General features: G+C 41.1%; 1 protein-coding gene across 1 annotated transcript; it reads right to left on the bottom strand.

Annotated features, from left to right (window-relative positions):
* Positions 1 to 8,659: 8,659 nt before the first annotated feature.
* On the bottom strand, positions 8,660 to 12,439 carry LOC136432702 (uncharacterized). Its single transcript, XM_066424170.1, has 5 exons — positions 12,255 to 12,439; positions 11,007 to 11,408; positions 10,440 to 10,484; positions 9,784 to 9,918; positions 8,660 to 9,544 (listed from the first exon to the last, which is right to left on the bottom strand). The coding sequence occupies exons 1-5, from the start codon at positions 12,310 to 12,312 to the stop codon at positions 9,534 to 9,536; spliced, it is 651 nt and encodes a 216-aa protein (XP_066280267.1). The 5' UTR covers positions 12,313 to 12,439; the 3' UTR covers positions 8,660 to 9,533.
* Between the last annotated feature and the right edge of the window lie 151 nt (positions 12,440 to 12,590).

Genomic DNA, 12,590 nt, shown 5'->3' with positions numbered 1-12,590 from the left:
TTCCATCTATATCCCTTCGCCGAGTTTCGGTGTTGGGATCGAAACTGTATTCATAAGACACGGTTTACAGGCAGAGATCGATAGAGACCCCATTCCGCAATAACGGGCGCTATTTTGAAATTTGCTTCCACGAGAGCACACTAGCACGAAAGTAAAGCTAGCGCGAAAACGAGAGTTCTCTACCTTGGCAGAACCGTGCTTTCCGGGCTCGGATGTACTCAACTCAACAATCTTGCATGGACGTTCCTTTAGCATCACATAGTCGTCTTTTTCCAGGGCGGAGCACTGCTTGGGCGGGGTGCCATATTCTGCCATTGTTGTATTGGTTCAACTGCCAGAAAGGAAGGTAAACTAGAAAGGCAACATTTGCGAGAAAATACAGCATGTTTAGCCATACTCCTCGCCATGCAAAAAATGGACTCTCCCAAAATAACAATGGACCATTCTAAAATACTTGCACTAAAAAATGAATCACCCCAGTCCAAAATTGAGTCTTCCAGTAGCACCTCAACACAATATGGACCAGTCCCCACCATATCCACTAATTGATTAACAAATACACTTCTGCTAAAAAATGGACTTTTTCATAATCATTCCAGCTCAAAATTGAAAGAAATAATTAAAGAATCCTCCCCTTGCAAGAATGGGATATTCCGTGCCATTTCCATGTAAACCAGTCGAAAAATATCCGCTAAAAATTACACTCTTGCGCATAATCAACCCAGTTCAAAATTGAATTAAAAAAGATCAACCCCAGGGAAGAATGAAGTTTTCCATAGTATACATATGAAGATTTGACAGGAGACGAAGGAAATGACCAAAAACAACATATTTGAGTCAATTCAAAGTCACCGAGAGGGTTTTAATATAATATTTGTAATATGTTTGAACTATTTTGATTAAAAGAATGTCTAAGTCACAATAGTTCTAAAGTGTTCAAACAATTAGAATTGAAACTTATAACATGTTTGAACTTATTTCACATACGTTGGAAACATTTCGAACGTAACTACACAAAAATCTCTTTATTTAGAACAGTTTCAAACCATCTATCCAAATGTTTCAATGTTCGAACAATTTGTAACAAAAGATTTTCACAATTGCCCTCATAAACGAAGGTGCTAAGTCCTCCTGTGTGTTTCTGCCTATTTTCGGTGGCCGCGCTAGACCACCAGCGGATTTGTTTTGACGGAGCGTCACCCGCGCGCGACGATGTACACTGTTCGGCACCGCTAATATCCGGCATTTTCCCGCTCCAAAACACTCCACAAGACCCACGTTTTTAGTGTTTTGCCTCTTGTGCAACACGATTCGATTTGCATTACTAACGGGACGAAAATGATAGAAAAAATTCACCCCGTCCCGGCGTCCGTCCCAAAAACATGAACGACATGAAAATATATTTTCTTACAGATTCAATCACGAAAATCAACAGCATTGGATTCCAAATTTTCGCAACGGCCGACCATTTATCATGGTTGAACTTCCTTCCAAGGCGTGCGATAGATAAACATTCCCGGCACATAATAGTCACTAGTACCAGACTAACGCAAGCTCATGATGATAATAGGGAGAAAGTTTGTCAGTGAAGTTTGGCCACCAGAGGGTACATTCATTTAACGTTACAAGCTAGCGCAAAGGGGCGAATCATTGACCTTACCGGGGACTGACTCTACTGGCCTAATCATTCCTTTTTTGCCGAATTCTACGATCCATACGCCCGTACGTAGGACATGTAGGAAGGCCTGGTGGTGGACGCTACACATCACGGGAGACGCGTGTTGGTCCGAGACAGACAGCGGCGTGCTTTCGATCGCGTAGCGGCGACGCACCGCTGCGACAACGTGCGGGACCAAAACGCCTGTCCCCAGTGAGACCATGTGTTTTGCGCGGCATGCCCCGAATCCGTCTACCATTGCTGAATGTAGCCCGATTCATAGAGGTCTATTTTGTAAGCATTATTTCATGTACCCCTCAGCGTGAGAATTCCTTGTGCAACACTTCGCTACATTATATGTTTAAGTTTCCCCGCGCACCGCCTACCACCCGCCTTTGATCATGTATGAAGTCGGCGGCAGAGAGAGATCATCAATCAATTTTGACAGGAGTGTCGCGCCAGTCTGAGGAGAAACGATCTCCCGTGTTGTGTTGAAGAATTTGGAGTTTGAAAATATCTGGAATAACTAATGCTAGAATAAACATTCACAAAATCATTGATTTAACTTGTTTTCTGTTATAAAATTTCCTAAACTGCAATTTAACCACTGAGTTTAAGGGAACATGGTGTTTTCCCGATAATCACGTTAAATGTTTATGTCCGGTCTTTCCTCCTCGTAAGCAAACTTCCAGCTTGGCCAGGTGCAAGGCACTTCGGGTCAATGACCTGTAGGTCATATGTAGTATTGAAAGTGACAGAAGTGGCAAATATTGTAAAGAAAGCCCAAAATAAATCGTTTTGAATATATTTATGCCAAAAATGGGAATGTAGTCCTTTAAATATTTGTTCAAGCCACATATACAGCAAATTTCAGGTCATTCGGTTGAAATACCAGGGCGCAGGAGGCCAAGATATGCTAAAAATAGCCTAAAAACCTCAATAAAATCACTTTCAAGGTCAATATCAAAAAAAGGAAAAGAACGCACATTGGCTTTTGCCTACATTACCTCTGTACCAAATTTCAGGTCATTTGGTCAAAAAATGACAGAGATGAATCGATTTGAAGATTTGACAGGAGAAGAAGAAGAAACATGAGAGAAAACAATATGTTTAGCCATACTTATGGCTAAACATAAAAATCTCAAAATAAAATACTCCATACTGACAGGGATAAAAAAAAATCTGCACCAAGGGAGACGCGATAGGATCGATATCGTGATATTGGAGCAACATTTGGTACTTCCAGGAGTGGCTTCAATGTTCGCGACTACTTTCTTCTAAATAGACCTGTGTACCAACACTGTTTACTACTTCTTATATAGTACTGGTATGAGGCAAAATCATCAGATACTCAAAAAGTCATTGTACAGGGCCTAGGGTGCTGGACATTATTGTAAGAAAATACAGGATACATAAAACTTGCAGATTCGCAAAAACGCTGTACCCTTGAGCTACAATTCACTGAAATGCAAATCGAGGACACCAACATGGCGGTTAGCATGGAAAGTGCATGACAACGCTCTTTACTACATGACTAGTAAAACATTCGACGCACGTCTTATCGTCTGAAGGATGGATGGGTCTTATCTTGCAAGTTCCCAGATGCATGGACGGGGGCTGGGCAGATGGTATTTGTTTTTTGACGGATCGGGGACCTAAGTGTAGCCTTCAGTGGCCTTCGGTGGCATACGTGTATCATTTCGGTTTTCTTAATCTACAACCTTTTCTCCACTAGAAAATAAATAGTAGAATCCCACGGGGTCTTTTCCCCGAATGGCCGACATCTCTCAAAAGTAAAGTTAATTAGACAGCTACAGATAATGACCTGCTCTAGATAATTGAGCCATCATTTGCAACCGGAGATACTGCAACAAAATATTCTGAACAATTCTAGATCTGCTTGGCTACTATATATAAAGAAATCTAGTGGTAAATTTGACAAACAAGAAATGCTGAGAAATAGTAGTACTAGTAATTAAGTTATACCCTTTAGTTCTAGGGTGATGATGATGTATATGCCTTGGGAGATAATGATACTCCCGAGGAATGCAGTAACGACCACATTTTCCCATTACGCCCGAGCGGCGCCTGCTAAGCAAGACGTGTTTTGCCCCTGGCGGTTCTTCGCAATCTGCAGTGTCGTTTCCAGTTTGATCTATACGCCAAGCATACCCTATGAACGACATTTCCTGGTGCCTGAACAACGTGGCACGGCAGTTTGCCCCACTAGTTGATGGTGCGTGGGAAGAAAGGCAATCTAAACCAGTCTTTGCTTGCTATGATTAACTGGCTACGTAAAGTACAAAAATCTGCACTGCTCATTAAACGCTTTGTGTTCAACATTCTAACAGCAGAAATTCTGCTGTTCAGGAATCATTCTGGATGCACGCTATGGCGTAATCCCTGAGCTGACGCCTCCTAAGTCGTAGTTATTAACGGTGAACCTAGACGATGAAAAGGTTGGTTGTGTAATGTACATAATACATCTACGTCACAAGTAACATGCATTAGGCTAAAACGTTAACGATGAAACTGTAAACCGGGTTCTCCTATGCTCTTAAATAGGCTGTTCTGCAAAGATTCAGAGATTGTACCTTCGCATTCAATCATTATTACTAGATCGCATTAACTTTGAGTGTGTGCCGTCGTGAATATCAAATAGTAAGTATAGAAACAAAAGAAACATACGGTTTTTAAATTGAAAGGCGAAGAAGACTTGTCTTGGATAGTTATTTTGTGCCACAGTCAGCTCGAGCCTTTTGCTGAAATGAAAATTACCCATGAAAAATGCAGAAAGACTAGTTCGGCCAGTGAAGAAGGCCTACTCAGTAGGCTCTATGCAAATAAGGGAATTATATATGTCCTACAAAGACTGAAGGCTGGGCGACCTTTTCCGTCTCGAATAGGTGACAGGGAGAATTGATCGTTTAGAGAGTGTTGTATTCACGTCATAGGCCCTTAAAAAGCTTGGTGTCCTTTTGACTTTGGGTCGAAATGCCAAAATGTCAAACGAATACACTAAGTGTTAAGTATACTATCTTCCGCATATAGGGGTCAGGCCGTAAATGAAAGGAAGCAATATCATTCTATTCTCCCCCCTCTTACTTGAGAGAAATATGATCAAAAGCATGTGGTTGGATACGCTCCGTACACCTCCTGTGCCATGCATATAATAGATGAGACCAATCATTGAAACAACCTGTCTTTTGAGAACGACCACGCAATTTACATTTATTCATAACGTCATTACGTTAATTGCCCCCTTGGCTTGGTCAGCCTCCATTAACTTTATTAGCTGCGTGGATTCAAAGCACCCAGAGTACATGTTTCGAATAGGTCTTTTCCTAGCCGACTGTAGTGTATATACTGTACTAATCTAAACGCGCACCGTGTTTAGATCTTGTGATATGGATGTGTGTGTTAAGTCATTTTTTTTCAGAAAGGTTGGGGTGATTTATACCCCTGTCATGTCCAAAGAGGTCGAAAGGTATTAACATGTCTGACTTAATCCCTATGTGTCCCCTGGTAGTGATGAACCCATCATTCACAAATTAGAGGCTGTCTCCCTACTCGTCATCCCGCCTTATCCAGCGACGCGTGCGATGCATCAATGGATGTAGTTCTCTCACGTTGTTGTTGTTATCGCCTAGCGTGCGCGATACGGCAGCACGCAGTGTCTTCAGAATTCAGAGAGAGTCGCGGCAGCAGAGCAGTCATCAGGTAGGATGTTCGCAGCCCGTGGCGCTCTAGCAGGCACGCGAGCAGCAAGGGAGAGGCGACGAAAGATTAGCGAGTTACGTGACCGGGAGAGGCGACGGAGACAGAGAAGACTCAGGTCTGTTATCATTCAGGAGGGTACAGTTAAGATCTGTTCTCTACCGACAGTTTGCATACTGTTGGGAGTGTTAGCGTGCGGAGCAGGAACGGTGATGTCTATGGTTAGTTATGACTTCTTACAAGTGGACTTTCTTATGACAAACAAGAACCACAACAACATCACGCGGAATGAAGACCAGGAATCGGCGGAGGATTTCGACCGGGTTCGCCGAATACAAGAGGCCTTCTTCCCAGATGTAGGTTACTCCGATAACGTCCACATCCTTGGCCGGGGAACAAATTATCCACCCCAATTTCGACTGGTCGGACCTCTTCTAATCGGCGGGGGGATCTTTATAGTTCTGTGCGGAATAACAGCGCTGCTGGAAAACAGGGATGGCGAAACGGTACGCGCCCCGCTGATTGTGCTGGAGCCTGCACCCGAGCAGTCAGGACGTCCGTCCGCGAACTTTGATCTGCTTATGTCGAATTCGTGTCCGAATTTCAGATACCTTCCCGAGCCCGTGAGCGTGAATCAACAACGTGGGTACCTGAAACATCCACCCTCGCCCGCGCCCCTTCGCTCCTCCTGCCCCCAAAGGGATTCCGCGCTTAGAGCGCCCGCAGGGCTTGATCTCGGGAAATCTCAACATCTCAACGTATTCTAGATTGGGTTCCTCACTACGTACTCAAATAAATAGCTCCCAGGGACCCGCGAAAACACTCAGATTTGCCAGGATTGTGTTCCTGTGATCGTTGGAGATCACATTTGTCGTGTGTAGCATGTTAAAGAGAGCTCTTCGGTGTGACGTGCGGTCACTGTTCCACATATCTTTCTTGGCAATGTTACAGATTATACTGAAATGATTGTTGGTAAATGTTATTTGCAAATGTGAATTGTAACAAAAGAATAAGGAGTATTAGGCATTTCTGGTGATTAGATATCGCCTTTATGTGTTACATTGTATCAGCGTTTTGGACTAGTAATCAATAAATAGTAACCTGAGAACTGCAAAAAATCTTACCATAAAATCAGAATCTGGACGCTTGCAGTTATGTTATTGTTACACGCTGTATTTTTTGATTGTATATTTTGATAAATATTTGACACGCGACGTTCCAGCTTAAGGCACCATACATACCTACAGTTGTGAGAAATACTATGCCGTGTACGAGTATTTCAATACAAAATTGTCCAGTTTTTGTACAATACAAGTTCTGTATGTCTGCATCTAAATTAAATTTCTCTTGTATTTCTTCATACAAAAATCATGTCCTTTTATGCCCCTGGAGCCAAAAAATATACATTTTGTTGTAAAAACAACTAAACTGTTACTTTTATCTAAAGTACGTTAATAACTTGCAATTAGCCTTCGGGCATGAATTTTCAATAAAGTTATTATTAACTAGAGTTCCACGACCTCATATCTTCGCCAAATAATATGAATTGTACCGACAGATGCAAGTACCAAATTACCGCCTATTACCAATATGGCATTACATAGCCGTTTTTCTCAACGACCATTCAATTTAAGTCTTTATTTGCTTAAACAATATCTATCAATGTTCCCCTCTTTCTCAGTGGCTTGATATGCTACATGTCTGAAAGTCCTCTCATGGAATGTCAATGACAGTTAGACATCCAGGTAATAAGAATTTTTCTGATTTATCTATTCGGCTGTAGATAAGTACAGCCAGGGCTACCTAAAGGCTAAGGCTATTACGGGTTAGCCCTAGTAACTGAACAATATGCATACCTTGATACAAGCTTTCACAAAGACTAAAATACGACTTAAATGCATATAAACGCGCACAAAAAAAGAACTCGGCGGATTTTGAAAAAAAAAATTAATCATGCAAATTAGGTCCTGTTTGGCATAATTATCATCTTACGTCAATCATCAGATTCACTTTTAAATCTAGCTATCTTCATACCAAACATAACAGATACATTTTAGTCCTTTCTTTTCAATCGCCCAGGTAGTAAGCTAGCTGTTGACCTATATTCAGGACGCCAGCTGTTGACCTAGATTCTGGACGCCAGATGTGTACTATCACATGCCGCTACTATGGTGCAGCAGTGCTATACATTTTCCTCAATGATTACGTAAAGTAGGTCATGATCTGCATAATGAGCATATTATTATGTTGATCATCACCTAAGGTACATATATACCAAATACAAGACTAATCCATCAATCACTGCTTGAGTTATTCTCCTCAAAAGTTACAAACAAATAGGCCAACTGCAGTTTAAGGCAAGCTGCAAGGGGGCCCAAACTTACATCACTTACTCCCTGCCCCAAGATCTATCTACCACTCAAAAATCATAACCATAGCACCTGCAAAAAATTTGACCACAAACTTTAAGCGGATTAATGAACTTTCCTCATTTATTATGCAAATTAGCCCCTGTTTTTCATAATATGAATTTGATTAGGTAAAACATTACCTAAGCTATCTACATGCCAAAAACCATGACAATCCGTCAACCCCTTCTTTAGTTATTCGCCTCCAAATGTTTCAACAAAAACGCCAACTGTAGGTCCACAAAATCCGCTAGGGGGCCCAAACTTACACCACTCATTCCCTGTTCCAGACTCTATGTATTACTGAAAAATCATGAGCCTGGCACCTCCAGAAAATTCGACCTCAAACTATAAAACTCAGCTGCAGTACCTATAATATCCGCTAGGAGGCCCATTATCGAACTTGACCTTCCTCTTTGACACTACTACCTACCCACTAAATATCATGCACAGCCGTCAACAGCACCTTGAGTTATGCTGGCGACATACAAATCACACAAATACAAAGCCCGCTGCAGTACTGCAGGAAAGCGCCAGATGAATAATTTTCAAACTTGACCTTCGTTCCTACAACCGCTTCTGATCTACGAAAAATCATAAAGATCCATCAACGTTTCCGTCACTTTTTTTGCCTACATACAAACACAAAAACACGCAAATTCCGCTGGAGTACTGATAGAATACGCCAGGTGAACGGTTTTCGAACTTGACCTTCCTTTGCACAACCGCTACACACCTACCAAAAATCATAAAGATTCATTGAAGCTTTCTTGAGTTATACTCCTGACATACATACAGACCCACCCAACAGATGTTTCAACCGAAAACATAATCTCCCCCGAGTACAAGTACTCGGCGAAGATAAAGATCCATTAAAGTGCGTGAATGGTAAACCAAATTTTAAAGTACTTTACAGAATGGGTTACAGTTGAAGGTATTTAACTAAGCAGCAAAACATTTGCAATCTCTAACTGTTAGATATGAGCATTATTTATTGATACTGACGCTAGATTTTGCATGGGACATTTCTAGTGTTGTAAAGCCCAGTTGAATTTTTCAACCGTTTTTTTTAAATAAATCTAAGATAACGTAAGCCGCGCCGGTTAATACAAATTCAAGTACTAAAAGAAATTCAAGTAAGAAAAGAAATGTTAATCAGTTGATTATTGTTAGATTTGAAAATATCAACTGAAAACAACGTTGGTAAAGCCAACCAGTAGAAGAAATGATAAACGTAAACTAAAAGGCAATTAACTCAGCAAAATTTATTTTATACGTATATAATGGGCTGATGTTGAGAGTTTGATAAACTGCAATAGCATTTATATCGATGGTGAATATTTGATACTATTAGTACAGACTACAGGAAAAGACCGTCTTAAGCAGAAGATGAATCATCTAAGAACTCTTACAAGCCTCTTAAAAAACTCGATATGGATAATCTTGCAGCAGTCGATATAAACTCTTCTTATTGAAAGAGCTTAAGGGTCATTAGCTTTATGCTTACAAAAGTGCATTACACATGTTGATGTTCTCTATTCAACGAAGTTGTTACAAATGGTGCCTATGAATTGTCGATATTTCCATCATTCTTTCCGAGATAAGTTTTTGTTACCTACTTGAGAATCGTAGAACAGCTATGGGCACTTCGTTACTTAATTCGTTAGGATATTGCCCGACAGCCAGTGTCGGTACGTATTTTACGCTTGGCAGCGGTGACCGCAACCAACTGATGCTACCATTGTCCTTCACTACCTGGTACCTGCAAACGACAACATACAATTGTTTATTTCTTTTAATTGGAAGTCGGAACGTTAAACATGCTTTTCTGTAAATCAGCCTTACATACCATAAACAACTATCAATTCATCTTAATAACATTTTTACATTGGGTGCATTTTGTATTTACATTATGATACAGGTAGTAATATTATTCTAAAAATTGCTTTACATACGGCAAGGCTGTTGAGTTTGCTTTAAAAGTAAGGATAGTCTTGTTACCCGTTGTGTTCTGGTAGGCACTGTACATCGTTTTGAGTTTCAAAGCTAAAATGACCAGAACAGCTCCTAGTAGCCCGATGCCGAGACCAACTCCGACGCCTTTAGAGAAGCCGTCACAGCAACAACGTGAAGACACTGAGACAACAACAAAACAACCAACAGAAAACACGACGTCAAAAGCAGCAAACCCTTCTTTCATGTACACCATTGAATGCTGTGAGACGCATGGCACCATGATGGCACCATGGGTATAGCACACCGGGGAAAAAACTATTGCCATGGCAACATAGACTAGACACAGTTTTCAGATCTAGACGTGGAGTCATGGTAAACATTGGTAAAGATGTTGCTTGAGCCTACGATACCCATAGTGCCCCGCGTCTCCCAGCATGCAATTTGATTCGTGAAAAGGTCTATGGCTCTTACTTATTTGCATTTCCTACGCAACGATGCTAAGGGCGTGCTTGATAATCCAAATGAAAAATTAATATTGGATGTAATAAAACGATTTAACAAATTAACAAAGATAAGCTACGCAAGCGCCCAGAAGCAATAGTAATACTTAATTGTCACGACATATGGAGTCTTTTACAACTACAAAAGACACAAAAGTATAGATACACTGTCAAGTAAATTAAAGAAAAGGTACAACCGACCTGGAGATACAGCAGTTACCACACCGGAGGGCGCGGGACAGTTCTCTATTAAGAGGCATAGGCCGGGTAAGAAAAAAAAATTAACAATACCATATGGATTGTATTACCTATTGTGTCTTACATGAAATAGATGGTACTGAAACTAAAAAAAAGTTGCCTTCACTATAAAGTTTAAGTTTTAAATTGAAGTACTCTCCAGGCAGACTCTTTTTGACGACTTTTTAGGCCCTTTTGTCGGCCTTTCTATTTAGTCATTTTTTTTGTTTTGTATGCCAACTGAACAAATGATGGAACGCAAAGAACATGGTGAACCAAAAAATACACGCTTTATTTGTGTTCACATCTTCTTCTTTGACATTGGAATTGACTCTTGAATTCTACGACATCAGTATCCGTTTTTCAATATTTTTTTTGCAATATATGATATATATTTTCTCATTTTGTAGCTTCTTTGTGCGATCTACATTATGGTCGCGAACTCAGTTTTTTTGGGACGGACGGATTCTTAGTGTGCACGCGGGTGTCATCCATATAATCAAATCAGCGTGGCTTTAGATAAAAACTGACCTGTGACATGGAGGAAGATTTTGCCATTCCTGATGTCCTGCCCGTGGAGCTTGATTTCTCCCTCGTACCAACCGATGTCTTCGCGGGTGACGTTGGTCAGAACAAGTTCCAGCTGCCCCTTTCTTGTTCTGTTGTCGTGTTTCGGAAACCACGTCACCGCCACGTCAGCCCTTCCGACGAAGTCTCCGTAACAGAACCTGTGGTACACTCCCCCTGCCGACATGAGCTCACAGTAGGACGCTCTCTTCTCCGCCCACACCGTCATGTCGTTCATCTCCGTGACGTCGATGTCGGGTGGAACGGTGAACTCCCAGGTGAGAGTCGCGTTTAGGCTCTCTTTCGCCGTGACGTTGTGCTGCGGTTTCAGTTGTATCAGTCCGCCATTCATGGCTGACTTCGCCGCTGTTTTGTTTTTAAAACATATTAATGGTTTTTACTGACCACATTGGATGGGGCCGTACAACGCAGATATGACAGCAATGTTCCAAACATCAGTTCAGATTATTGATAATTAGATCAGACAAGGCATTTTTTAAAATACGCAAACGGTAAACAAAGGACTGCTATGTTAAACTTAAACTGCACTGCTAACTCAGACAAACAAGAGAAAAGAATGAAAAACTATCAAAGACCGGATCGAAGTCGAAATCATCATGACATTTCTACTTTCAAGAAAGTTTGTAAATGAATAGATATCCAAGCATTGGCTGGGGTAAACGGAAGAGTTCTTTACTAGTTCCTCTTTTTAGAGACTACGTCACCCTGTACACGATTTAGCTTTAATTAAGACGGGGGGGGGGGGGGGCGATATGCCTTTAGTCAGAAATATGATCGTCAGCGATAGGATCCAACATGAACCGGCTATAACAAACTAATCTCAACATCTGAATTGGTTAGCACCAGTTTTCCCGTAAGCATTATGGGGAGGGAATATCAAAGCACAAAAGCATACACTGTCTTAGACGCAAAAAAAGACATATAAACATGAATAGACTTTGAAAGTAAGTGAACATGGTATGCAATATGATATACACAAAGAGACCGAAATGTGCTTTTTGACGCATGCATAATGCCGTAATCATCCTGTTGTCCTAGGTGAAGCATCATGGGGAAAACCCCAAGTGAACAATGCTACCAGATATAATCGGCACTTCCTCGTATACAATAAATGTTTAAATTTGATCACATACAGTAGCCAATACAAACGATGCGACGTAGTCAATAATACGAATCAACTTAGAAACTTACCGGATAGGAAAATACAGAAAGAGAGAACGACTGTCATAACAGGAGGCAAACAGGCCATGGTGACCCCTTTTATAAACTCAGGTGTTACACGCTCGTCATCTTACTTTGGGGAATACCCTGAGTTTTAGCGAGACTGGGAAATCACCATTCAGCAACGCCACCGTGCAACTATTCGCTTAAGTACACTTAGCGACGAAATCACAACGAATGGAGGAGAAAAAACTCAGACCATCATTTATTCATCCCTACAACATCAAAGGGTTATATACTAAGTGTTCAAGTTGTCGCACAACTTGCTAAGCCCGTACATAACATACGATAGACGTTACACATGTT

Source organism: Branchiostoma lanceolatum, chromosome 4 (genome assembly GCF_035083965.1).
Source record: "Branchiostoma lanceolatum isolate klBraLanc5 chromosome 4, klBraLanc5.hap2, whole genome shotgun sequence".
Taxonomy (NCBI): domain Eukaryota; kingdom Metazoa; phylum Chordata; class Leptocardii; order Amphioxiformes; family Branchiostomatidae; genus Branchiostoma; species Branchiostoma lanceolatum.
This window is presented reverse-complemented; position numbering and strand designations above follow the sequence as displayed.

Excerpts from the sequence above, each read along its gene's own strand:
- LOC136432702 (XM_066424170.1), bottom strand. The coding sequence starts at position 12,312 with ATGGCCTGTTTGCCTCCTGTTATGACAGTCGTTCTCTCTTTCTGTATT. Across the intron at positions 11,409-12,254 it reads TTTCTGTATTTTCCTATCCG|CGGCGAAGTCAGCCATGAAT; the intron begins GTAAGTTTCTAA and ends AAAACAAAACAG. Across the intron at positions 9,919-10,439 it reads GGTAACTGCTGTATCTCCAG|TGTCTTCACGTTGTTGCTGT; the intron begins GTCGGTTGTACC and ends TTGTTGTCTCAG.